Genomic DNA, 27951 nt, shown 5'->3' on the forward strand with positions numbered 1-27951 from the left:
ATCTTGGAGATTAGAGAGCTGTGGTCATGGTGGGTTTTTTTTCCTGATCTGTGGTTTTATAGCATGTTGACGTCAAGTCAGAGAAAAGACTCTAAGAGAGGTACTGGATGTGTCTCCAGAGTGGTATATAATTTAATGTTGTAGCAGTGCGTTTGATTGCGGGTCCTGCCCTTGGATGATTAACATATGCAGAAAGGTGTCAGGACATTTGTTATACCCTTTTCTGTGCAGCTCCTGGTACCACCCACTCCACTGTAGACCAATGGTGCTGGATGTATATTTGCATAGCTATTTTTGCATAGTACTGTTTTTGACTTAATAGATTTTTTTTTTTTCTTAATCCACCGTGAATAGAGCAAGAGAACAAAAACCACATAAATGGCTTAATGTGTGCTTGCCAGTGACTAGGTGAGATGAAGTAGCCTCCATGGTTTAGAGAAAGCATCAGAAAATGCTATGGAAAACGAACTGCTTTGCTTCTATTCTCAGCTTAGACTCTCTAGGAAATGCATTCAGACCATATGTACTTCTACAATTGATATATTGAATGTGCTGCAAAGCATAATAATAAGATTTCTTTGGGGATGCATATAAATATATAAATATGCATATACAGTACAAACTACACTACTCAGACCAATTAGCATACATCAACCCAGAAGAACTAACAATAAAATGTGGTACAGACTAATATCAGTGCCATAACATCCTCGCTCGTGGTGGGTTTCTAAAATTAAGCTTAATGAAAATCTGAAGATTAAATGAGCAAAGTGATTTGATTTGTTCTTCCATCCCAAGTTGTGGTCTAAAGACAAAAGGTACTGTTTCTGGCCACTGTATCTTGTTTATAGCTATTTATGCAAGGATGCAACAATGCGTTGTAATAAAGTGGACTGTTGCAGTAAACTGGCTTTATTTAGTTATTTATTGGGTTATTTAGTTGTTTCAAATCATATTCGTTAGTTGAGCATGAGCAGTTTTATTGGTTTTAATTGTAAAAATCTAATGTATTAGAGTGACTACTTTAAGTTGAACTAACTTGAAAAAATTATATTAACCAAACTTGAAAAAAGTTTTTAAAAATGAAGTAATATTTTAAGTTGATCCAATGTTTCTTTTTTAGCCTGTAGGTTCTAATGGTAATATAAGTTTTTCAGTACTCTAAACAAGGCAACCCAATGTGTCACTGAAATATTACAGTTGAATCTTACTATTTAAAAAAGTTAATGAAAACATTAACTCTTAAAATGTCACCTAAACAAGGTAAGTTTATTTAAATTTGTTGAACTTTTGTAACTGGGTTGACGTAACTCAAAAATGTATTGCAGCATGTTGTCTTGCATTTTTGAGTTGGCTGAACATTTTTTTTTTACAGTGGGACATTGAGTTATATATATATAAGTACTGTGTCTCAGCCCACATTTATTGGACATTGTAAATAAGGATTTTAACATTCAGTTCTGTGTTTGTACTGTACAGTGTACTGTACTTGATCATATGTCCTAATGTAGCAAGTGATTGAGGCTATTTATCATAATTGATTGGCAGCATAAGTTTTTGGTTTGTTTAAAGTGTTGCACCGATACGAGTGTGTATATATGTATCATTCTGGTGGGGAGCAAATTTACAGAATTCAAAGGGAAGCTTTACAAATTAGGTTAAAGTTCTTAATTGAGAACCTCAGACGTATAAAATACAGAAAGGGAAAAGAACTCAGGGTAGCCCCTCATAATCAGAGTACATCTGATTACAGAGTAAATCTGTAAGTACAGTGAAGGAACTGACCAAAGACTGGGCTAGTTGTATATGGTGTGATGAATACAATTACATGTTTGTTTAAGCCTTTAGCTAAGAAACACAATTCCACAGCACAGCTGATTTGATATATTTCATATTTTTTAATCATCCAATTGTTGGCTTCCTCAGTCTGTCTGTGGCTAGAGGGGCACGGATGCCCTCCCCAGCTTCCAGATGTCTCTGTATGGTATCTATTGGTGTCTATTGGTATCATGGTCTCAGAGAACAACAGCAGCAGAAAATGACAGGCACAATTGGCCAAAGCTGCCTACCTGTGTAGGTGGGGGGTCACTCATGTGTGGGTGACACACAGATATCTAGTAATCATGGAAACATCCTACAGCAGTTCAATGGTGACACTTGGAAATATTTTATTGGGATTACTAAGAGCAAATTTGTATATACATGCATCTGCTTATCAATATAATGTAGTTTGGACTGATGAGGGTGCAGCCCAGTTCCGATGTAACCAGCAGCCATGGTGTTAAGGCTCTAGTCAGGAGAGATCTCAGTAACAGGGGTAGCCCGAATTCTCAGTTTTGTGTGTGTGTGAGGTGCCAAATAAGGAGCTGTACACACTGCTCCCTTGTCCAGGATCATGATCTCGGTGGGCTGGAAGGACGTGCTGGGCCATGTTCCTGCATGTCTGTTCTGCTGATGTGCGAGGTGACATCAACACGCAGCCGCTGGGAGAAGCTCCATCCTCTGGAAAGTTGCCACCCACAAGGCAGAGGAAGAGGAGGACAGGGAACCCTGAAAGGAATGGAATCAGTGAGAGATAGAGAAAGAGTGAGAACAGAATCATTTATGCGTGAATGAGGCATTAGTCCAACAATGTACTGCTGTGCAGGAAAAATAACAGCTAACAGATCGACTGTCCTGATATCTGAGTGACAGATTGTGAGTGTGTGTGACTGAAGGCACTTTGTTAAAAAGCAGAAAGCACCGCTGTACAAAGTCAGCAGTGTGACAGCACATGTACACAATGTGTGTGTATTAAAGGATTGTTTTTGGCAGCTACAACACAAAGTGCCGACACATGTATATCTTTATGGTACTGTATAGGTGAGAGGAAAGATGATGGTTGTGTGACAGACAGCATCCATCAGTGTGTGCTTATAGCTATGGGCAGATTACATGGAAAAGGTAAAACAGCATGTTCTGGGAGCCCAGGGCAACAGCAGCACAGGGAACCAAAAACTTTCTGTGACTTTCTGTGAACAGTATTCATTTTAGAAAATGGGGGTGGGGGGGGTAAATGAGGTTACATACTGGGCAGGCTGTTGGAGGCAGATGGGTTTCTCTCCTGGGTGGCCATCGGAGACTAACGCGGTGAAGCGTACTGTATGATGTGGGGGAGCGCAGGCACTACGCAGCAGCTGAAGGTGTCGTTGGCTGCGATCATGTCCTGTGCATGATACCAGCTCCCTGTCTCCGCATCGTAACACTCCACCTTCTTATTGACTCCAAGCCCATCATACCCACCCAACACGAACAGCTGGTCATCCACTACTGCGATGCCAAAGTAGCTTCGTATTGTGGACATGGGGGCCACCGTATGCCAGCTGTTCGTGGTTGGGTCATATGCCTCCACACTACGCAGGTACTGAGACCTGTCGGTACCGCCCACCTGTTAGACATCAAAGGTAAATGATCATTCAGATATAAGAGGGATGGGCAAATATCAACTTTCCCAAAGTCATGAACTCTTAAGGAATTGTATCCCTAAGAAAGCAGGTGCCTTAGAACCTCCCATTGTCTATATATGACACAAGCTTATAACTCAATTGTGTTATATACACGTCGACTTAACTGCAGTGAAAAGAGGGATTTGGGCAGCGGAAAACCTGTACAATTCAGTGAAAACTTTGTGCCATCAAAAAAGATGCTTACATATTTTGCTATTATTATAGTTACTATAAAAAAACACTTGCAGTTAAATAGACACTGAAAAACAACGACCTGACCAATTATGCCTGTGACTACAGAATATAACTAATCAGAAATCTAAGCTTTATTATGCAACCTTGTAGCAGAAACCACCTCCCCCCCCATGCAGTTTATAACCCAGAAATGACTGAAGGAAGGCTAAAGCGGATGGCATATATTTCTTATGTGTATTCAGATAAGCCTTCGCAGCAGGTTATTTCTGGTACTGAACCATTTTTTTGTTTTATGCGCAGCACAATCCATGACACAGTAGCAAACACAAAAAAACAATGTGAGTCTCACAAGTAAAATATGAGACGACACCTTTGGTTCAAGGTACAAGAAAGGAGTCACTCACCACATAGATTCTCCCCTTGTAGGCAGCGACTCCATGGCCATATCGGGGAGAGCTCATTGGGGCGATTGTGGCCCATTCCCCAGTGTGTGGGTCATAACACTCCACAGCAGACACAGGCTCAGCTCCAGTGAAGCCCCCACAGACATAAATCTAGGAAAACCAGTTTAAACATGAAAACGTATGCAGTTTATGATTGGGCATGGAGATCTAGAAAGAATAAATGCACATTTTGCTAAAGCATATTGAACCCATCACATCTTCCATAAAAGTTTATTTAGAACTGGGTTGTGATGAACCTGGAGCTTGTGCCCGAAAGCACAAGGCAGGAGGTAGGGGATTTACAGATCAAGTTCATCGTGACTCAAACATAAAAGTATGTGCTATGGATAGTGTAGGACAGGGTTCCCCAGTTCTGGTCCTGAAGGGCCAGAGTCCAACGCAGCTTGCAGATTTCCATTCTCAGGCACACCTTAATCAGTTAAATACAAGGTTTAGTAGGTGTGTTTGAACAGGGAAATCTGCTAATTGTTTTGGATTCTGGCCCACCAGGACCAGAATTGGGGAAACCTGGTGTCGGAACACCAGTTCATCTATCTCACAGGTTTTGGGCTGTGGGTTGAACTGCACAAACACAGAGCCAGAGAACACAGTGATACCCAATGTGTCACTAATGCTGACCAGTAATGCGAGGTCATTTATGTTTCGTCCAAACACATTAGGTTACTGAACTTAGTAATTAAGGATTAAAATCAGTAATTTGAAGAGAATAAGAGCTGCTGAATCTGAGGGTAAACACAGTCAGATGCCCTCACATTAACCTACCTTGCCATTCAGGGTGGTGGCACCTGCACAGTTTCTGCGCTCCTGCATGGGCCGGATAAGCGTCCATTCGTTTGTTGCTGGGTCATAACGCTCAGCTGAGTTGAGGCGCATAAAATCATCACGGCCGCCCATGGCGTATATGTAGCCATCGACCACGGCCACACTAGGGTAGCAGCGGCAGGAGTGCATCGGGGCCACCTGCTGCCACGCCCGTGTGATGGTGTTGAACCTGTGTACGGTATTGACGGCATGTGTGCCGTCAAAACCCCCGATGCAGTACACATATCCGTTTACGTAAACAGTGCCATGGCAGGAGTTCGGCTCGTCATCCTCCTGCGTGACATCCACCCAGCGGTCAGCTCTGGTGTCGTACGCATTGATCCGGTTGAGCGTGTGTCGACTCCAACCACCAACCGCCAGCAACATCTCAGACGGAAGGCGTGGGCGGATCAGAGGATTTGCAAAGTCGGAACATGCAGGTCCATCATCGAGGTCATACATGGTCTTCAGTACGTCCTCAATGATGGGCCTGCATGCCACATTTGCCTTGACGAAATGATTTTTCTTTATGGTCCTCATAAAGAATTCGGGATCCATGCGAGCCATCCGAACCTACACAGGAAACAAGAGCGAGAGAATGTCCATGAGTTCTTTGATGCTTTTTATATATCGCTGGAAAAGAGCAACTCTTACCATAAAAGATCAAACAGTATGTCCAGATTTTAATTTCTCATTTCCATAATGCTTCAGCTGAAGCCAGTTACTTGAAAAATCTCAGATATTTCAGTTAACACTAGTTTAATGTAAGACATTTGAGTGTTATCCATCCATCCATTTTGTGCCGCTTATCCGGGGTCGGGTTGTGGGGGCAGCAGTCTAAGCAGGGATGCCAAGAGATTCAATCTCTCCAGGATATGCCCAAAACACCTTCCCAGGGAGCTGTCCAGGAGGCATCCTGGATAGATGCCTGAACCACCTCAACTGGCTCTTTTCCATGCAGAGAAGCAGTGGCTCTACTTTGAGCCCCTCCCGAATGTCCAAGTTCCTCATCCTACCTCTAAGGCTGAACCCAGACCCCCCGCAGAGGAAACTAATTTTTGCCGCTTGTATCCGAGATCTCATTCATTCGGTCACTACCATGACCACAGGTCAGGGTAGGAACATAAATTGACAGGTAAATTGAAAGCTTTGCCTTCCAGCTCAGCTCCCTCTTTACCACAATAGAGCACTGCAGCGTCCACATTACTGCCAAAGCTGCATCAATCCGTCTGTCAATCTCCTGCTCCCTTCTTCCCTAACTCATGAACAAGACCCTGAGATACTTAAACTTATCCGCCTGAGGCAACAACTCATTCCCCAACAGGAGAGGGCAATCCACCCTTTTCCAGTCGAGAACAATAGCCTCAGACTAGTGCCTGGTCCACACGTACACGAGTATTTTTTAAACGGTGTTTTTCCACCTCCCTTTTAAAAAACATCCTCGTCCACACAAACATTGTCTTCTAAAATATTTCCGTCCACATGAAACCGCTAAAATGCGCCGTCAAGAGCATGCCAAACCAACAGGCGGCATTATAACTCTAACCGTACTGCCATGTTAGCCAATCAGAAGCCTAATTGCCAGTCCTGTTAAGTTGAAAACCATGGCGCACATTCCAACGCCTGTGTTGATCAATATAATGCGAGAGTGACTCAACATTTATCTGTACACGTGTAAGAAGTCCTGTCAGCAAGGTTAGCACAAGCACTATTTCGGCTAAGTCCGCCATTGCTCAAACTCGCCTAATGTATACAGCAAACAGCACACGCTCTGACGTTAAACAAAGTGGACAACGGCGCACAATCTGACGTTTCAAGCCAAAAACTCTGTTTTCCCTGTCTACATGTCGACGCTGAACACGCAGTTTCTTAAAATCTTCACCCTGGGTGGAGTTGTGCAAAAGCTCCATTTTCAGTGACCTAAAATGCCGTTTACGTGTGGACAAAAGCCCAAGACATATAGAAAAAGGTACGTTTTAAAAAATACCCGTATACGTGTGGACAAGGCATAGGAGGTGCTGATCCTCATCACAGCCACCTCACACTCAGCTGCAAACTGGCCCACTACATCCTGCAGGTCACACACAGCCCAAGAATGCCAACATGACTATGTCATCGACAAAAAGCAAAGATGCCATCCTGAGGCCCCGGCACTGGACCCCCGCTGCCACTTGGCTATGCGTAGAAATTCTGTCCATAAACCTTATGAACAGAACTGGTGACATAGGGCAGCTCTGGCAGAGTCCAACACCCACCAGGAACGAGTCTGACTTATGGCTGGCAATGCAAACTAAATTGCACGCCACATTGGCCTTCACTAGGTCATTGTTTTTCACGGTCTTAATGCAATAATCTGTATTCATGCGAACCATCCGCGCCTACACAGTAACCCAGAACGAGGGAAATCCCATGAGTTCCTTCATGCTTTGAATGCATGGTGCAGGGAGGGAAAAGAATGTGATGATCCACTGGGCAACTCCATGACAAAAGGGGCTTATTAACAAAACTGATCACCGAGGGGAAAACTACAAAATAAAAGGGACCACGAGGGGTGAGAACTAAACATGAGGAGAAAAAAAACAACCAAACAATAAACTACCATAAAAAGGAAAAGGTCAACACCAGGAAGAGAACTAGGAGAAAGGGCAGCATAAACCACAGAGTAACAAAGCACAATTACGGTACTAACTAACGAACAGCGCAAACACAGGCACGTAAGTACAAACAAGTAACCGGCTAACGAGAGGGCGGGTGTGACACGAGACAATTACCTAATCAGCACAGTACGAAGAAATAGGCAACAGGAGGAGGAACATAACTAACAATTAACAAGCAGAGAAACTAGGGAACTTTAACAAATACCAAAACTCTGAAACATTACTACATACTGGGAATTAAATACTAAGGTTATGATGCAGACCACAAGCAGAGCGAACCAATGACTGAAAAAACAAAATAGAACACAACAAACAGAAAACCAATAAATTATAGTGAATTAATAAAGTTACTCCAAGGCCAACTTTGAACCCATGACTGGAGGATACCCATCTCAGAGCCACATGCTCAACCCAACAAGGTAAGCAGCAGTCCAAGTAGCAGCAGAAGCACTCAAGGTTTTTCAAGTGACCAAATTGGATGGCTACTGACTCTGGCTGGTCAAATGGGGAAAAGACACAAAGGGCAGGATCAGATGGGCACTGACCCTGACATATGTCAATTAACACTTGTTTAATGTAAGACATTTGAGTGTGTTGTGTTCATTTGTTTTTAGACTATACTCTAAGTTGCAATACTTGCAGGCCTAGATTGTAGACCTATGGGACATGCAGGTTTAGTCTCTAGCTACTGAATTAAAGACTTCGCTGAATTAGTGTTCTATTCTTAACTGAGAATGATGTGTAATTATAGTCACCTTGGGCAACAGCACTGAAATGTGGGCCTTTCGGTTGGCAGGCTCATGCATGATCCAGCGGAGGATAGCCTCAAAGACCACGCCCTCCTCTCTTACATTGAGCTCATCTTTTTCAATTATTTCAGAGAGCTCATGTAAGGTAAGATCTGGGAACTCCTCTGAGGTGATGGCGACCTCCTTGAAGTTCCTCAGGATCAAGTTGAAGGCAGACTTGTGCAGCTCCCTGAGGCAGTAGACATCTGCAATTTTCAGAAGGCCAATGCAGTTCTCAGTGCAGAGCTGGTCATGCAGGAAGCCGCTGCAACGCTGCACGATGCCCAAGATGTTCAGCTGATCAGCAGCTGCCAGGAGGCTCTCCACATTGTCAGCCGTGACGAGAACAGAGTACGTGTAGGCGTACTCGATTATCTGCCTCAACGTGTCTGGGGAAACGCCTGGGAATTTGTACTCGCGTTTTCCCAAAACATTCCAGCTACTGTTGAACAGAGCCCTGAAAAACAATCCAGATGTGACTCATTTAATACATTTAGGTTTTACAGATAAAGTTACATAAGGGGGTTTTTTTTTGCCTCCGATTGACGTGCTCCAAATTATTATTATAATATGTCAAAAGTTAAGGTGGTATACACTTAATAACTGCTGCTCGGTATTTATACTTTTCTTATTAACCCTGTACTGCATTAATATAACACAATAATGCATTCTGTTATCATATTATAGACTTATTGCCAGGTAGAAGTCACTGCTAAAGAGAGGAAACTCTGGCTTCTTGTTGTTTTGGCATCATTAGTATGTATGGGTCACAGCTACTTACTGGAAATAGGAGCTACAGCCGCACAGAATTATTCTGTGGGCTTCGAACTTTACATTGTTGGCGACAAGGACCACGTCACACATCTGTCCCGCCAGCCGCAGCTTGTTGAACACTGGGAAAGCCAGGGACATCATTTCTCGCTCCATGTCGTATGCCATCATTTTTCAGAAATGTGGATGTCTGGTCTCTTTCTAATTTCAGTCGAAATGACCAGCATCAGACGTGTACAGGAATATATAGTGCGATACGTTCTATAACGCAAAAACTGCGCTTTTGCGTCACAGTGTTCAAATATACTAATAGGCTACGGAATTTGAACACTGTGACGCAAAAACTGCGCTTTTGTGTCAGTGTTCAAATATACGTATTTGTTTTTATGTTTATTTTTAAATCTATATTTGAGATTAAAAATTTTAAAAAGAACATATTACTTGTACAAACAGTTGTACAAGATGAACAAGTGAAACGTTTTTAACAGCTGTTCTGGAAAATGTATACTGTGTTTATCTGAGAATTTAAGTTTTATTTTCTGTATTATGCACGAATAGCTAAATATCACGAATTCCCCAAATTCAAATACCAATACACATAAAATTATTCTTAAATTAATAATTTAAATTGTCTTTCTGTCTTTTCTCCTCGGTTGCGTTTCTACACAGGAAAAACTAAAAGTACCCATCACATGTCTCAGCGGTGTTACGGAATCGTGTGTCGGTTACTATAGCGTTGTGGGAAATTACACTGGGAAGGAAAACATTTCATTTGGTGTTCTATTGGGTTGAAGAATCAGTAGGGTGAAACTATATTTTTAAGCATAAAACTATATTTCTAAACATAACGCTTAACATACATGCCTATTAAAATACATATAATTCTATGTACATACATATTGTATTTTCCTTAGTCGTACCTAAGTTAGACATGCGGTATATACTGTATATAGGGACAATTTTTAATATCCGACCAATGGCGGGTTTTTTAAGACAACAGGTGAAGTACCCATTTTAAAATCACGCGTGTTTCATATAAGGTTATCGACATTTTTCCTTATTTCATTTATTTATCACAACGTGTTTGAGACTGGAAGCTAGGTGGGCTTAAGGTTGGGAGCGTGCGCTGATGCAGCGTGTTGCCGCTCCCACCACACAGCGAAACTCCTCGGGATTTTTTCGGTTACCTAATTGGAAAAGAGGATCGATATGGACAGCAAATAGAGGAGGTAACGAACAGGCGCCGGGTGGTCTGGGTCGCAGCGGTGAGACGGAAAGAGATAACTTTCAACATGATATCTCCCTTAATGCGTGTTTGCTCTCAGCATTTTCATAAAGGCAAGTAAGATGTTTTGTGTTTAGGTAGTATTACTGAATATGCATTTTTTGTCTTCTAAACTTGGTATTTTCACATTGGTTAACCTACGCTAGCAAACTATATAGTCTCACTACGGAGGGTAGCAGAAATGGGTTAATCTGTTCGTGTTAAACTAGCGTTACAGAGTGAATGCTTTTTAAAGACAAAAGTAAACAGCAAAGCTGTAATGACACGTTTATCAGTGCATGTATGTGTATATTCGCGTGCATGGATTATAAGCCACAATGCTGGATAAGCTAGGCTGTCACTGTGTGCTGTGCCCTGACAAACCAATGCCCAACTATAGTTTAAGTTTAGAAACATTTGCAAGTACGGTTTCTAACGTTTCACATGATGTCTGGAAGGATCTGTATAAACTCATTGTATACCGAGCCTGTATTGTGCTTGCCACTTATATTTTATTTTAAATATGACCAATAATGTTATGTCCATGCAATAACATTTTTGTGGTGTTCTTGACTCTGAATATGAAATATTAAGTTTCTTAACCAAACGTGTTTACATCCGCGATACACTCAAATGTGACTGACAAACACCGATACCGATTTCTATGCACTGTTGCCTCAGTATGGAAAGTAGCTATTGGCTGTCTCAAAAGTCACTAAATGACACCATCGCCTGATTTATCTATGGAAGTAAATCTGTGTCATCACAATTTGAATTTTATATGCCACTGAAATTCTAACATTGAATATTGGAAATATGCATCGGAAATTCGACTGTCCGAATTCACATGCAAAAATACGAGTTATACATCCGGGATACCAAGGCTAAGCAATCGAATCTGTGGCTGCGTTCGATTTGGGCTTATGTCTGTCTGCAGCTGACGTGACAAGAGCATCTGGCGGCGGCTGCAGGGATGCAGTGTAAACTGACTGCAGCCAAGTCGGACAGCTTCTACTCATAGTGTGCGAGACCTGACTGCAATGGCCGCACTGTCAGAAGGGTGTAGATAAATCTATACAAATATCACCTGCATGCACATTACTTCTTTTCCAATAACCAACTCCTGATCCTATTGTGTATAGTGGCCCTGTGTGAAAAGATCAAATACATGTATTTCAAGGAATCAAAGTTTTTATTGTCGTGTACTGACAACATTTCAAACTGGATTTAAGGAAGCACTTCTTTACACAGCGTGTAGTCAGAGTATGGAATAGTCTTCCTGATAATGTAGTGCAAGCTGAATCCTTGGGTTCCTTTAAATCAGAGCTAGATAAGATTTTAACAACTCTGAGCTATTAGTTAAGTTCTCCCCAAGCGAGCTTGATGGGCCGAATGGCCCCCTCTCGTTTGTATAGTTCTTATGTTCTTATGTAAGATGCAATTCATACTTGAATGCCTTCTTCACAGACTGGACGATTAAACAATGCAGCGCAACATTACAGTAACTAACAATAAATAAACCACTAACTTACGTGTACTTTTAGAGCATTTATGTCATTTATTTAACCAGGTAAAATAACTGAAAAACAGTTATTACTGCTTTACGTGATATTCGGGAGAAATAGCAGATAACGCCTCGGAACTGCCTGTCCGAGCACTGCTGTTTTTCCAGCCTTCCTTTACCTGTCAGTCAGGTGTGAAGCCTCTGACCAATCAGAATCAGTAATTATTAAATTAACTACCTGGGAGGACTGAAAACAAGGCCTGGATTTGGAATCGAGGTCCAGATTTGAAGAACCTTGATCGAAACCCTTCCGGCAGTGCTGCCATTGCAGTCAGATCTCGCAAACTACGAGGAGTAGAAGTTGTCCGACTTGGCTGCAGTCGGTTTGTACTCCACCCCTGCAGCCGCCGGCAGATCTCGCTCCACGTCACGTCAGCTGCCACTGTTGCCAACTCCTCAGCAAGGAAAGTAGCTGTTGACTGTCCCAAAAGTCGCTAGAAGTCGCTAAATGATGCCATCACCTCATTTGCATAATGTGCAATGTGCTGGTAATTGTAATGGACACTGTAGCAGAGAGGAATAATGTCGTGGGAGATACAAAAAGTGGTTAAAAACCACCATAAATGCGTTTCGAACTACAAATAAACTTATTATTATTATTATTTTTATTAATGCTGTACTATATACAAACATAAGTACATGTTAGGATATAGTTCCCTGTGACAATATAAAAGGTAGAAGAGAACTAAAACAACAACAACTATGTTTATTTAATTATTGAGGTTTGTCCAGAATATCTTACTGTATCTACAATCCCAAAATAAATGAATCAGGATTACATCCAAAAGAACAGGACGCATTCATATCTCTTTTAAATTTGGCAATCTTACAATTCACTGGATAACAACGGTGAAGGATCTTAAAAGTTACCTCCCACCCCTTATTCGTAATAATGAAAGTCCTAGGTAACATCCCAGTAGATTCCCAATCTGTGTCATCGAACAGTTTATTCCAGTAAAATACTGCAGCTGGCTTAGAAACAATATTCCTCTGAATTATATGTCTAATGTTTTTGTTGGTCGCTTAGAACATAAGAACATAAGAAATTTACAAACGAGAGGGGGCCATTCGGCCCATCAAGCTCGTTTGGGGAGAACTTAACTAATAGCTCAGAGTTGTTCAAATCTTATCTAGCTCTGATTTAAAGGACCCCAGGGTTTTAGCTTCCGCTACACTAGCAGGAAGACTATTCCATACTCTAACTACACGCTGTGTAAAGAAGTGCTTCCTCAAATTTGTTTTAAAATGTTCTCCCAAAATGTTCTTCTGAGCTTCTTTGCTCAGAAGAGGACACGTTGCCTATAAACAAATCCTCAGGAACTAGATGAGTAAAATAAAACCATTACCAATCCATATTTCAATATAAAGTGTTTTGCGTTTATAAGTTATTTCTTGATTACTCTGGCGGAGTTACTTATTTTTGACAGCCAGGGCAGAATCAGCCAGGGTTTCGCGCATGCGCGATTCATTTGCAGTCTGGACGCAGAGGGATAAACGTATCCTGCTCGGACTGCAGCTGGGCGGGGCTGCTGCGCGACGACTGGCCGCCTGCTTTGGGACGTGAGAGGAACCCATGGCAGCACCCGCTGCTCGGTGAGGAGAGTAAGAACTATACGTGCTTTCACGTCAGAGTCTCCAAAAGTCTACAGTAACACCAAAAAAAGTCGCTAGTCGCTTTTTTGAAAACCAGTCATTAGAATGGTCTAAAAATTCGCTAGATATAGCGACAAAATCGCTAACTTGGCAACACTGTCAGCTGCAGACAGACCTAAGCCCAAGTCGAACACACCTAACGAGAGGACCCTGGCTGCAGCCTGTGGGAAGGGGCGGGGCGACATGTCACGCAATTACCGTATAAGGACAGTTTTTCATACACTCCGATACTGCTGGTGGCGATAGTTGAAATAACGTCCTTAGGCAGAATAAGAATACCTTGCGCATAAGTAAGGGATAATGTACAGGCAGCCGGTAGTTATCGCAGAAATAAGCCCCGACAGTGTGATCAGGACCCGACGCGAAGCGGAGGTATCTGTATCACACTGAAGGGTGATACGGTGGCTTATTTCGCGATAACTACCGGCTGCCTGTACATTATCCCGCTTATTACACGGCTACTTGCCACATAAGGAAAATGACATGGACATGAATATGAATTTGAAACATTTTATTGGCATATTTGTTTTAAAATAATATTTTTATCTTTCCGCGAAACGATATGGTACCACGTGACTATGCGTTATTACTTTGGAGCGGTTATTATTTGAAAATAGCGAACCTGCAAATGTCTCAACTGGCCAATCAGAATCAAGCATTCCAGAGAGCCGTGTAATAACAATGGATAACCTGTCAGAGGTACGCAGAAATTTGCTACGCAATGCCAAATGCGAGTTTAAAATGCTTGTTTTTTTTGCCTAGATTAAACAAATAAATGTGTGGTACTGGAATAAAGAAATGCATCTTAAGGAACTGTAAGAAAAACCAGCTTTGTTTTTAACTTAATTAGCAGACAACCACATAAAGAACAATTCCGAAGTAACGTCTGCTGTATTGGCTGATTGTGCTTCGGTGAAAAGTACATCACCACAGTACAGGTATGTGCACGGAACTTTACCTAACGTTCCATCTGGACGCTTTTTAAAACCAAATTTGAATCTATGTTTATCTATATATTGATCTATATTTTTCAACCATGTTATCATATATGCAGTATGATAGCACTGTCCCTCCCTTTCTTACAGACACGTATACATCAAAATAATATAAAATAACATATACCCTTATTGTTATTTCAGATAGGTGAAGTTAGGGCACTGTGTAAACAATGTGACCTTCACAGCAGAGGGTCGAAGATGGACCTTGTGCTGCGCCGTCGGGACAAGTTGGCCAGTCGGGCAACTTATGGCAGTCTTCAGTCAAGTTTGGGGAGCTTCTGGTAAGAGATTCATTTTTTTCCCTGCAACTGCTACTCTTCCAAAACCTTTTTGATCATTTGTATCTATAAATTATACAGTAACCTGTTTAGCTTTACTTTAAAGACTGCCGATAAAAAAAAAAATTAATAATAAAAAACATTGATTCATACATGTTTTATATAACTGCCTTTTATAGCAACTTAAGTGTGATAATTATGTAAAGCTTTTGGAATTTAATTGTATTGTTCACTTTTGCTAGAGACACATGATCTTTTACAGGTGGCTGGGCTGTGATCTCTTGTCCATGTAGAGTCATTTATTCAGTTAAGTTCAACCTCAGGGTAGAGAGTTCTAGAGATTTAGCGGATATGCTTCTCTCATGGAAGTATTTTCCCAATGTCACAGTCTATGATTACCAAAGGGGACTTTTTAGTCAAGTAAACAGGCGTTACCCAGAGAATCCAACCTTTCCCAAGAATGATGGAAGATTGGTCTATCATACACCAGAGAACCTCAAACTTTCTGCAGAGGGAAGACTGCAGGTCAGGCTGCCATGGTTAAGGGAGAAAAAGGAGAGAAAAAGGATCCCGAAGACGAAGGCTGTCACCCTGTAACTGGCTCTTCTGAGCACTATTGCTTGAGTGATGTTTTCCATCAGCAGAATAGCAAAGACGAAAAGGATGTCCTCCCAAGAATCAGCTTGGTTCCATAATTAGTGGGTTGCTTAAACAGGCAGTGTGTGGAGCAAATCTTCTCTGGCATGAGGAAAAACAACTATTTCCTCAATATGCTTACACCTTCTGTGCATGTTTTTTTGCAAAGAAATATTTTGCACCATCTGTGAATGTGGGGAGGAATTCCAAAGAGCGGTATCAGAAAATTGTTGAACCAGATGCTGCATTAAACATAGACCTGCACGGCCATATTGTCTTAGGTAATAAACTGGTCATGATGTGCTGTTTATGAAACCTCTGCATGCTAATACAGTTGTAATATACATGCATAGTGGTACATTGCTTATATTTGTTTTTTGTTTGCTTTACAGAGCATAAGAATAAGCAACATGAGGCATCAAACCTGGAATCGACTGAGGAGCCACCAATGGAGAGTGGCCTGCGAGATCTCCAAACAGTGGAAGCAAACAAATCATGCTGGGGACGACATCTACATCCCACACAAAGAGATTTGGTAAATAATTTAAATAATCAGAGTCAAAAAAACACTGTGTTGGTTTCTACTTATTTGATATTTTTGTTTATAGCTTTCACAAGTTTTAGACAAAACCAGGAATCCTGGTGAACATCGTGCACGTCAGCAACAAGGTCCTCACACGGTATGATCGCTGCACCTTGGCACTACAAGAGGACGTTGATGGAATGGTAAGATTAGAAAGTGTTTTTACATGCCACTTTATTATGTTAACACAAAGTGCTGACACATGTATATATTTATGGTACTGTATTGGTGAGAGAAAAGATGGGACATGGCTGAAAGTTTGCAAGCCCAGCGAACAGTTATTTATGCTTAAATCTACTTGGCTAATGTAGTGGGGCACTGAGTTATATTCATACAGCATATGTTGTGAATTAATGTTCATGGTGTTCAGATTTAACCTTTTAGATTTGAGTTAAAGAAATATTCAGATCATTTAAATGTATACTTTAATGTATTTGTTTTAATGTAATAGTACTAAGTAATAAGGAGCTGTACACACTGCTCCATTGTCCAGGATCATGATCTCGGTGGGCTGGAAGGATGTGCTGGGCCATGTTCCTGCATGTCTGTTCTGCTGACGTACGAGGTGACATCAACACGCAGCCGCTGGGAGAAGCTCCATCCTCTGGAAAGTTGCCACCTACAAGGCAAAGGAAGAGGAGAACAGGGAACCCTGAAAGGAATGGAATCAGTGAGAGATAGAGAGAGAGTGAGAACAGAATCATTTATGCGTGAATGAGGCATTAGTCCAACAATGTACTGCTGTGCAGGAAAAATAACAGCTAACAGATCGACTGTCCTGATGTCTGAGTGACAGATTGTGAGTGTGTGTGACTGAAGGCACTTTGTTAAAAAGCAGAAAGCACCGCTGTACAAAGTCAGCAGTGTGACAGCACATGTACACAATGTGTGTGTATTAGAGGATTGTTTTGGCAGCTACAACACAAAGTGCCGACACATGTATATCTTTATGGTACTGTATAGGTGAGAGGAAAGACGGTGGTTGTGTGACAGACAGCATCCATCAGTGTGTGCTTATAGCTATGGGCAGATTACATGGAAAAGGTAAAACAGCATGTTCTGGGAGCCCAGGACAACAGCAGCACAGGGAACCAAAAATAGCCATAGAGACACTGTTACACATGCATGGGCCCCCATGTTGGTGTTAGACTGAACATGCTTGATGTTTCCACTGTATGTAAGCAAGTATTGCAAGACTTTCTGTGAACAGTATTAATTTTAGAAAATGGGGGGTGGGGGGGTAAATGAGGTTACATACTGGGCAGGCAAATGGGTTTCTCTCCTGGGTGGCCATCGGAGACTAACGCGGTGAAGCGTACTGTACGATGCGGGGGAGCGCAGGCACTACGCAGCAGCTGAAGGTGTCGTTGGCTGCGATCATGTCCTGTGCACGATACCAGCTCCCTGTCTCCGCATCATAACACTCCACCTTCTTATTGACTCCAAGCCCATCATACCCACCCAACACGAACAGCTGGTCATCCACTACTGCGATGCCAAAGTATCTTCGTATCGTGGACATGGGGGCCACAGTATGCCAGCTGTTCGTGGTTGGGTCATATGCCTCCACACTACGCAGGTACTGAGACCTGTCGGTACCTCCCACCTGTTAGACATCAAAGGTAAATGATCATTCAGATACCAGAGGGATGGGCAAATATCAACTTTCCCAAAGTCATGAACTCTTAAGGAATTTTACTGCTTAGAAAGCAGGTGCCTTAGAACCTCCCATTGTCTATATATGACACAAGCTTATAATTCAATTGTGTTATACACACGTCGACTTAACTGCAGTGAAAAGAGGGATTTGGGCAGTGGAAAACCTGTACAATTCAGTGAAAACTTTGTGCCATCAAAAAAGATGCTTACATATTTTGCTATTATTATACTTACTATAAAAAAACACTTGCAGTTAAATAGACACTGAAAAACAACGACCTGACCAATTATGCCTGTGACTACAGAATATAACTAATCAGAAATCTAAGCTTTATTATGCAACCTTGTACTGTAGCAGAAACCACCTCCCCCCCGCCATGCAGTTTATAACCCAGAAATGACTGAAGGAAGGCTAAAGTGGATGGCATATATTTTTTATGTGTATTCAGATAAGCCTTCGCAGCAGGTTATTTCTGGTACTGAACCTTTTTTTTGGTTTATGCGCACCACAATCCATGACACAGTAGCAAAGACAAAAAAACAACGTGAGTCTTATGAGAAAAACATGAGACTTGGCACCTTTGGTTCAAGGTAAAAGAAAGGAGTCACTCACCGCATAGATTTTCCCTTTATATGCAGCGACTCCATGGCCATATCGGGGAGAGCTCATTGGGGCGATTGTGGCCCATTCCCCAGTGTGTGGGTCATAGCACTCCACAGTAGAAAGAGGCTCTGCTCCAGTGAAGCCCCCACAGACATATATCTAGGAAAACCAGTTTAAACGAAAACGTATGCAGTTTATGATTGGGCATGGAGATCTAGAAAGAATAAATGCACATTTTGCTAAAGCATATTGAACCCATCACATCTTCCATAAAAGTTTATTCAGAACTGGGTTGTGATGAACCTGGAGCTTGTGCCCGAAAGCACAAGGCAGGAGGTAGGGGATTTACAGATCAAGTTCATCGTGACTCAAACATAAAAGTATGTGCTATGGATAGTGTAGGACAGGGTTCCCCAGTTCTGGTCCTGAAGCGCCAGAGTCCAACGCAGCTTGCAGATTTCCATTCTCAGGCACACCTTAATCAGTTAGATACCAGGTTTAGTAGGTGTGTTTGAACAGGGAAATCTGCTAATTGTTTTGGATTCTGGCCCACCAGGACCAGAATTGGGGAAACCTGGTGTCGGAACACCAGTTCATCTATCTCACATGTCTTGGGCTGTGGGTTGAACTGCACAAACACAGAGCCAGAGATCACAGTGCTACCCAATTGTTAGAATGAAAATGTATATTTCTTATCATATTAATTGTGTGAATGTAGGCAAATAGTTTATCAACCTTGACGTAGAGACCTGTTAGAACAGGACATCTTCTGTAACTGTGTAAGATTGTGAAAAAGGAACAATCACCCTGGGAGTGGAAATAGACTCTGTCGATACATCGAGGGGGCCCACTCTGAGGAATGCAAGGTCCTGTGTTTTAACCCCTTCACAAGAAGCACAAGCAGCATTATAGCTTTAGGATACTCCCCATTGTAACCACTCCCCTCCTGTATAAATAAAGAAGCCAAGGGACTGCCCGGTGTGACACTGAACTGAGGTGCAGATATTGTCTGTGGCATCTAAGTGAGTGGGCACCCTTGCGCAAGTAAAAAGATTAGAAGTGTGCTGTCTCATTATTATTATTATTATTCCTGAGTCCTAAAAGTGCAAAGTGTGGAGTGAGAAGCCAGTACGCTTTCTCCACATAGGTAACGGTGAGAGGGGGTCAAAGCTACGGCGCTTTCCTCCTGCTCCCCAACACCAATGTGTCACTAATGCTGATCAGTAATGCGAGGTCATTTATGTTTCATCCAAACACATTAGGTTACTGAACTTAGTTATTAAGGATTAAAATCAGGAATTTGAAGAGAATAAGAGCTGCTGAAAATGAGGGTAAACACAGTCAGATACCCTCACATTAACCTACCTTGCCATTCAGGGTGGTGGCACTGGCAATGTTTCTCCGCTCCTGCATGGGCTGGATAAGTGTCCATTCATTTGCTGCTGGGTCGTAGCGCTCGGCTGTGTTAAGGCGCATAACCTCGTCATGGCCACCCATGATGTAGATGTAGCCATCAAGTACGGCCACACTAGCGTTACAGCGGCAGGAGTACATCGGGGCCACTTCCTGCCACGTCCGTGAGATGGGGTCAAACCTGCGCACGGTATTGACGCAGTTTAGGCCGTCAAACCCCCCGATGCAGTACACATATCCATTTAAATATACGGTGCCATGGAAGCTCGAGGGGTTCTCCTCCTCCTCGGTCACATCCACCCAGCGGTCGGCACGGCTGTCGTATGCATCAATACAACTGGTTAGGAGGATATCCCAGTCACCAATAACCAGCAAGACGTCAGAGGGCAGGCGTGGGCGGATCATCGGGTTTTCGAAGTCAGAATATACACTTCTATCATCAAGTTCATAGATGGCCTTCAAAACTTCCTTGATAATGGGCCTGCACGCCACATCGTAATGCGAGGTCATTTATGTTTCATCTAAACACATTAGGTTACTGAACTTAGTTATTAAGGATTAAAAACAGCAATTTGAAGAGAATAATCTGCTGAATCTGTAAAATATTCAATTTCAAGGGGAAAATGAGGGTAAACACAGTCAGATGCCCTCCCATTAACCTACCTTGCCATTCAGGGTGGTGGCACTGGCAATGTTTCCCCGCTCCTGCATGGGCTGGATAAGTGTCCATTCATTTGCTGCTGGGTCATAGCACTCAGCTGAGTTGAGGCGCATAGAGCCATCACGGCCGCCCATGGCGTAGATGTGGTCATCGACCACGGCCACACTAGGGTAGCAGCGGCAGGAGTGCATCGGGGCCACCTGCTGCCACGCCCGTGTGATGGGGTCGAACCTGTGTACGGTATTGACGGCGTGTATGCCGTCATAACCCCCGATGCAGTACACATATTCGTTTAGATATACGGTGCCATGGAAGCTCATGGGGTTCTCCTCCTCCTCGGTCACATCCACCCAGCGGTCGGCACGGCTGTCGTATGCATCAATACAACTGGTTGGGAGGATATCCCAGTCACCAATAACCAGCAAGACGTCAGAGGGCAGGCGTGGGCGGATCATCGGGTTTTCGAAGTCACTTCTATCATCAAGTTCATAGATGGCCTTCAAAACTTCCTTGATAATGGGCCTGCATGCCACATCGGCCTTCACTATGTCATTGTCCTTGATGGTCTTCATAAAGTATTCCACATCCATGCGAGCCATCCGCACCTACACAGGAAAGCAGAACAAGAGAATTCCCATGAGTTTCTTGTTGCTTTTTTGTGTATCTCTAGAATAGAGCAACTATTGAGATAATGGATGTAACAGCATTTCCAAATTTTAATCTCTCATTTTCATAATGCTTTAGCTGAAGCCATTTACTTTGAAAGACTCAGATGTGTCATTTTATGTAAGACCTTTGACTGTGTTGTTTTCCATTTATTTGTTTGTTAGACTCTACTGCTGGTTTAATGACTTAGAAGCCCAGGTTGTAGACTTATGGGACATGGAAATGGAGGTTTACTCTCTAGGTACAGTAATAAGGACTTCACTGAATTAGTGTTCTGTTGTTATGCCACATGTTGGTGAGAATGTTGTATAATTATATTCACCTTGGGCAATAGCACTGAAATGTGGGCCTTTCGGTTGGCAGGCTCATGCATGATCCAGCGGAGGATAGCCTCAAAGACCACGTCCTCCTCTCTTACATTGAGCTCATCCTTTTCAATTATTTCAGAGAGCTCATGTAAAGTGAGATCCAGGAACTCCTCTGAGGTGATGGCGACCTCCTTGAAGTTCCTCAGGATCATGTCGAAGGCAGACTTGTGCAGCTCCACTGAGGGAGTAGACATCTGCGATTTTCAATAGGCCAATGCAGTTCTCAGTGCAGAGCTGGTCATGCAGGAAGCCGCTGCAACGCTGCACGATGCCCAAGATGTTCAGCTGATCAGCAGCTGCCAGGAGGTTCTCCACATTGTCTACTGTGATGTGCACAGAGTACGTGTAGGCGTACTCGATAATCTGCCTTAACGTGTCCGGGGAAATGCCTGGGAATTGGTATTCGCACTTTCCTGGATCATTCCATTCACTGGCGAACAGAGCCCTGAAAAACAATCCAAATGTGACTCATTTAACAAATACAAGTTAGGCAGACAAAGTTCAATAAAGGGTTTTCCAAGTCTTTTGAACCAGGGACCCTCAAAAGAAAATCGACCAGTGTTAAAATACCCCTCCCACATGCCTTAAACACATATGATATGTGGATGTAGGGCTAAGGATCTGAGTGAGATAATAATAATAATAATAATAATAATAATAATAATAATAATAATATGTAATATATAATATATAATATATATAATATAATACACACACACACACATCGCAGAGATTGCGTCTGGGAAAAATCTGCGATATAGCAGAGGCACGATAGGTGAATACATATACAGTGGTACCTCGGTTCTCAAACTCATTAGAACTCGAAATTCTTAAAAGTCGACCCAACCAGTTCGAAAAAAAATTACCTAGAACTCGATCTGAATCTCAAAAGTCAAACCGTGAACGTGGACCTAAGTTACCTTGTATGCGCAGGGAAATGAGTCACGCAGCACGTCTCTCAGCGGAAACAAAGGATGAAGCTTCAGAAAATACATTTAGACAATGATAGACAGTAACAGTAATTATTATTATATAATAAGCCTAACCCTAATATTACAGTTTTGTACAATCGATATGACAGTTTTTTCAAAACATTTAACAAGTTTCCTAAACTCTTAACGCACCATCACACCTAAAACACACAATTGGCAAAACGGTTAATTTCATGCTCAAAATCACACATTGTAAACTAAACCCCAAAACTAATTTTCAAAATACAATAATAAACTACCACAGTACACTATGTCTAGCAAAACACTGCAAACATGTTTTAAAATCAAATAATTATTCAAAACAGTAACACATGTTCTCTTCCAACAGGAACATTTAGTCAATCATAACACACTGACAAAAAAACACTATCATCAGCTGAAATTACAGAAACTGCATTATTTTATGTGTCAGGTCTGCCCTTATATTTGAAGCCTTTCTACATTTTTGTTTTGTTGGGTTTAGTAAATGCATGCATTTTGTTTCTTTTGCTGCAGAAATTCAATACAAAAAAGTGAATGACCATCTCAGAGTAGCTTTATAAAATGTACAGTTTATGTAAAAAAAAAAATACAGACAGAACTGCTGCAGTACAGACTTTATTTGCAAAAGGACATTACTGCAAGATATACAAACAGAAAAAGCACCGTAATTATAATAAAAAAAAAAAAAAAGTAATCTTCTATTCTGCCCGGTCTTCTGCATTTGGCCACATGTTCTCATCCACATCACACCTGATATCTTCTCTGGCAAGGCATCGTGGGAAGAATCTTTTGGCATGCCTTATCCACCCCTGGCAGTGTTCAGCTGTGATGTCTTGGCATGCAGCATCCATTGCATCCAGGAGGGACATTTGGTCATGTGAACGATGGTCAAAAACCTTCCATCTCCAGGCTGAGAAAAACTCGTCAATGTGGTTGAGGAAAGGGGAGTAAGGGGTAAGGAAATGGGACATCATCCTTGGATGAGCGTCAAACCAGGCTGTGACTGCACGGGAATGGTGGAATGCCACATTGTCCCATGTGATAACATACAGTATATTGGCAAGTGGTCTCCCACCTGTCCCCTTTCTACCTCTGGCACCAGTCTTTCGTGCAGGTCTTCTAAAAACAGGAGAAGGCGGTCGGTGTTGTAGGGGCCAATCTGACATTCATGCAGGAGTACACCGTTGTTGGAGATTGCGGCGCACATGGTGATGTTGGCTCTTCTCTGGCCCGGCACGGTAACTGTGGCCCTTTGGCCTATTATGTTTCTCCCACGGCGACGCCTTTTCGCCAAGTTGAAGCCAGCCTCGTCAACATAGATAATTTCATGTGGGACTTGATTGGCCTCCAACTCCATGACTCTCAAAGTAATTACACACAGTGTATGTAAATGCTGTGCTGTACTGTATATCTACTGTATGTACTAATGCACTCCAGATTTATAGAGTAGTTTACTGCAAAACACACTGTGTATAGTACAGTAATGACTGTATTGCATAACCTTACCTGGACATATTGGTGACGGAGTTCTTTGAAGTGCTCACTGTTCCTTTCAAAAGGAACTTTGTATAGTTCTCATTGGCAATGGAATAAAATACAGGGAATATATTTGTGTTTCAATTCACAATATGAACAGCTGTTCACTTTGACTTTAGCCTATATAAGTTATGTTTAGAACATGATGTTATCTGTTCTGACATACAGTGTTAAAGCATTTGTAAATTTGACTGTAAAATTACATTGTTTTGGTCTTGGTTGAGCTTGTGTGTAAAAGAAGTTCAAGCATTTTAAATTGGTGTTAACTGTACGCATTTTGTATCAAAGCAACAAGAAATGTGTTAATTGTATAGCCTACAAAGACGGATGTTGTGCTAACCGTGTTAAGAGTTTAGGAAACTTGTTAAATGTTTTGAAAAAACTGTCATAGCGATTGTAAAAAACTGTAATAATAAACCATTAATACATTTAATTATTATATTGTTGTGCTGAGCAGGGACAGAACGGAAACAAAAGCGCAGACGTCAGGGTATCGGGGAATACGGGGTTTAATTACAGGTAAGGCAGGCAAAACGCAGACGGACAATACAATGACCGGACAACAAACTGAAACGCAGAGGACTAATGACAACAACCAGAAACAGCTGATCACACGGGGATTCCACAAGGGGTTAACGAGGGGGCGTGTGGACGATAGGGGCAGGACACATTGTTTGGATACATTTATTTTCTTACATTACAAATTACTGTTTTGATATATGTGCTTAGATGTATTTAGTACAGTATATGCTCTTCTTGTTTGATCCGGTTCATTTTGTGTTTAAATGCTAAAAAAAAAAAAAAAAACATATTTAGGTGTATTTTTTTTTCGGGCTGGGAACCAATTATTTGGTTTTCCATTATTTCTTATGGGGAAAATTCGATCAGAACCAGAACTTTTTAGTGTTCGATCCGGAGTTCTGAACGGATTAAGTTCGAGTACTGAGGTACCACTGTATGTATGTATACGTAACAGTGGTTATATAGAATAAGGGGACACGTGTGCGCGTTAGCGAGTTATGATGGTTGCACAATTAATTTTTCCTTGGAATAACAGCCGAAAAAATAAAGTAGCATTGTCTGAACATCAGTGCTCTCGATACGGCCACGATGCTAATAATTACAAGAATAACATGCGTATTTAAAATCTACCATTTTAAAGTAAAGCTAAACAGGTTACTGTATACTGTATATACAAATGATCAAAAAGGTTTTGGAAGAGTAGCAGGGAAAAAAATGAATCTCTTACCAGAAGCTCCCCAAACTTGACTGAAGACTCTGCCATAAGTTGCCCGACTGGCCAACTTGTCCCGACGGCGCAGCACAAGGTCCATCTTCGACCCTCTGCTGTGAAGGTCACATTGTTTACACAGTGCCCTAACTTCACCTATCTGAAATAACAATAAGGGTATATGATGTTGGTAAATGTTATTTTATATTATTTTGATGGATACGTGTCTGTAAGAAAGGGAGGGGCAGTGCTGTCATACTGCATGTATGATAACATGGTTGAAAAATATAGATCAATATATAGATAAACATAGATTCAAATTTGGTTTTAAAAAGCGTCCAGATGGAACGTTAGGTAAAGTTCCGTGCACATACTGTGGTGATGTACTTTTCACCGAAGCACAATCAGCCAATACAGCAGACGTTACTTCGGAATTGTTCTTTATGTGGTTGTCTGCTAATTAAGTTAAAAACAAAGCTGGTTTTTCTTACAGTTCCTTAAGATGCATTTCTTTATTCCAGTACCACACATTTATTTGTTTAATCTAGGTAAAAAAAACAAGCATTTTAAACTCGCATTTGGCATTGCGTAGCAAATTTCTGCGTACCTCTGACAGGTTGTCCATTGTTATGCGCAAGGTATTCTTATTCTGCCTAAGGACGTTATTTCAACTATCGCCACCAGCAGAATCGGAGTGTATGAAAAATTGTCCTTATATGGTAATTGCGTGACATGTCGCCCCGCCCCTTCCCACAGGCTGCAGCCAGGGTCCTCTCGTTAGGTGTGTTCGACTTGGGCTTAGGTACGGTGGCCGAGAGAGCTCAACACGCTGCAACTTCAAGAAAACATACGCAAACATAAAAAAACACAACAAATTAAGAAAACGTCTCCATCAGTTTGACAACACAGGCGCTGCAAATACGGAAACGTGCTGCAAACACAAAAAACGTGCTGCAAACACAAAAAACGCGGTGCAAACACAAAAAACGTACTGCAAACACAAAAAACGCGGTGCAAACACTAAAAACGCGGTGCAAACACAAAAAACGTGCTGCAAGCACAAAAAAAGCGCTGCAAATAGCAGGCACCACAACGGAAATGTTTCAGGGGGACCTCAAAAAGTGACGAACCCATCTGGGAGCTGATTATTTGTTCAGTGGCTTTTGGTCAGAGCAGAGGTGTTGTGCGTGAACTAAAAGGTGTTTTTTTTTTTTAACAACCTGATCATATGATTCATTGGTCTTTTGGATATTATTAGACTAATCTGACGAATCACACACTTAACTGTGGAACGTTATTAATTTAATTGCCAATAAATATCTAAATAAATATATGCAAATAAATGACAAAATTCTGCAGTGCTTCATTAATGGTTAAAATCAGGTCAAAATTCATTATATATTGATGGAAAAAAATATATTTTACAATTTATTCAGACCCCTTAATAATAATGAACAACGGAATACAAATAAAGCATGCTAAAATCGGTAACATTGTTATTTTTTGTTTTTTCAGATCAAAATGTATTGTCCGTTCTGTGGCTTTCAGCGGCCAACTTTGCACAAATTTTGTAGCTCATGTAGGCGAAATGTTAGTTTTGTCGTGAAGAATGCCCCTAAACCTGCAGGTGAGGACCAGGTGTCATGCCAGGCTGTGCCCAGAGGTAATATGAGCAAATAATCAGCTCCCAGATGGGTTCGTCACTTTTTGAGGTCCCCCTGAAACATTTCCGTTGTGGTGCCTGCTATTTGCAGCGCTTTTTTTGTGCTTGCGGCACGTTTTTTGTGTTTGCACCGCGTTTTTAGTGTTTGCACCGCGTTTTTTGTGTTTGCAGCACGTTTTTTGTGTTTGCACCGCGTTTTTTGTGTTTGCAGCACGTTTTTTGTGTTTGCAGCACGTTTCCGTATTTGCAGCGCCTGTGTTGTCAAACTGATGGAGACGAGGGATACGTTTATCCCTCTGCGTCCAGACTGCAAATGAATCGCGCATGCGCGAAACCCTGGCTGATCCTGCCCTGGCTGTCAAAAATAAGTAACTCCGCCAAGTGTAATCAAGAAATAACTTATAAACGCAAAACACTTCATATTGAAATATGGATTGGTAATGGTTTTATTTTACTCATCTAGTTCCTGAGGATTTGTTTATAGGCAACATGTGTCCTCTTCTGAGCAAAGAAGCTCAGAAGAACATTTTGGGAGAACATTTTAAAACAAATTTGAGGAAGCACTTCTTTACACAGCGTGTAGTTAGAGTATGGAATAGTCTTCCTGCTAGTGTAGCGGTAGCTAAAACCCTGGGGTCCTTTAAATCAGAGCTAGATAAGATTTTAACAACTCTGAGCTATTAGTTAAGTTCTCCCCAAACGAGCTTGATGGGCCGAATGGCCCCCTCTCGTTTGTAAATTTCTTATGTTCTTATGTTCTAAGCGACCAACAAACACATTAGACATATAATTCAGAGGAATATTGTTTCTAAGCCAGCTGCAGTATTTTACTGGAATAATCTGTTCGATGACACAGATTGGGAATCTACTGGGATGTTACCTAGGACTTTCATTATTACGAATAAGGGGTGGGAGGTAACTTTGAAGATTCTTCACCGTTGTTATCCAGTGAATTTTAAGATTGCCAAATTTAAAAGAGATATGAATGCGTCCTGTTCTTTTGGATGTAATCCTGATTAATTTATTTTGGGATTGTAGA

General features: G+C 41.8%; 1 protein-coding gene, 1 long non-coding RNA gene and 1 pseudogene across 4 annotated transcripts; 1 reads left to right on the top strand and 2 right to left on the bottom strand.

The window, feature by feature from the left end:
- Positions 1-2143: 2143 nt before the first annotated feature.
- LOC140593621 (kelch-like protein 10) lies at positions 2144-9431 on the bottom strand. Its single transcript, XM_072718655.1, has 6 exons — positions 9172-9431; positions 8358-8847; positions 4907-5518; positions 4085-4234; positions 3070-3427; positions 2144-2550 (listed from the first exon to the last, which is right to left on the bottom strand). The coding sequence occupies exons 1-5, from the start codon at positions 9330-9332 to the stop codon at positions 3122-3124; spliced, it is 1719 nt and encodes a 572-aa protein (XP_072574756.1). The 5' UTR covers positions 9333-9431; the 3' UTR covers positions 2144-2550; positions 3070-3121.
- A 4039-nt stretch (positions 9432-13470) lies between these two features.
- On the top strand, positions 13471-19451 carry LOC111847495 (uncharacterized). Of its 3 annotated transcripts, none has more exons than XR_011994039.1 (7): positions 13471-13582; positions 14493-14580; positions 14782-14921; positions 15181-15835; positions 15947-16089; positions 16163-16280; positions 16631-19451. It is a non-coding gene; the product is annotated as an uncharacterized lncRNA (long non-coding RNA). The 3 variants fall into 3 exon arrangements; XR_011994038.1 differs by lacking the exon at positions 13471-13582 and adding an exon at positions 13625-14341; XR_011994040.1 differs by lacking the exons at positions 13471-13582; positions 14493-14580 and adding an exon at positions 14315-14341.
- Positions 16295-26072, bottom strand: LOC140593622 (kelch-like protein 10; annotated as a pseudogene).
- Between the last annotated feature and the right edge of the window lie 1879 nt (positions 26073-27951).

The sequence above is a fragment of the Paramormyrops kingsleyae genome, chromosome 12, assembly GCF_048594095.1.
Source record: "Paramormyrops kingsleyae isolate MSU_618 chromosome 12, PKINGS_0.4, whole genome shotgun sequence".
Taxonomy (NCBI): Eukaryota; Metazoa; Chordata; class Actinopteri; order Osteoglossiformes; family Mormyridae; genus Paramormyrops; species Paramormyrops kingsleyae.

Bases quoted from the DNA above. Each gene is read 5' to 3' on its own strand.
- LOC140593621 (XM_072718655.1), bottom strand. From the start codon at position 9,332: ATGATGGCATACGACATGGAGCGAGAAATGATGTCCCTGGCTTTCCCA. The intron at 8,848-9,171 runs GTAAGTAGCTGT...ATTGTTTTTCAG, and splicing joins GGCTGTAGCTCCTATTTCCA to GGCTCTGTTCAACAGTAGCT. The intron at 4,235-4,906 runs GTAGGTTAATGT...TGGTTTTCCTAG, and splicing joins CCACCACCCTGAATGGCAAG to ATTTATGTCTGTGGGGGCTT.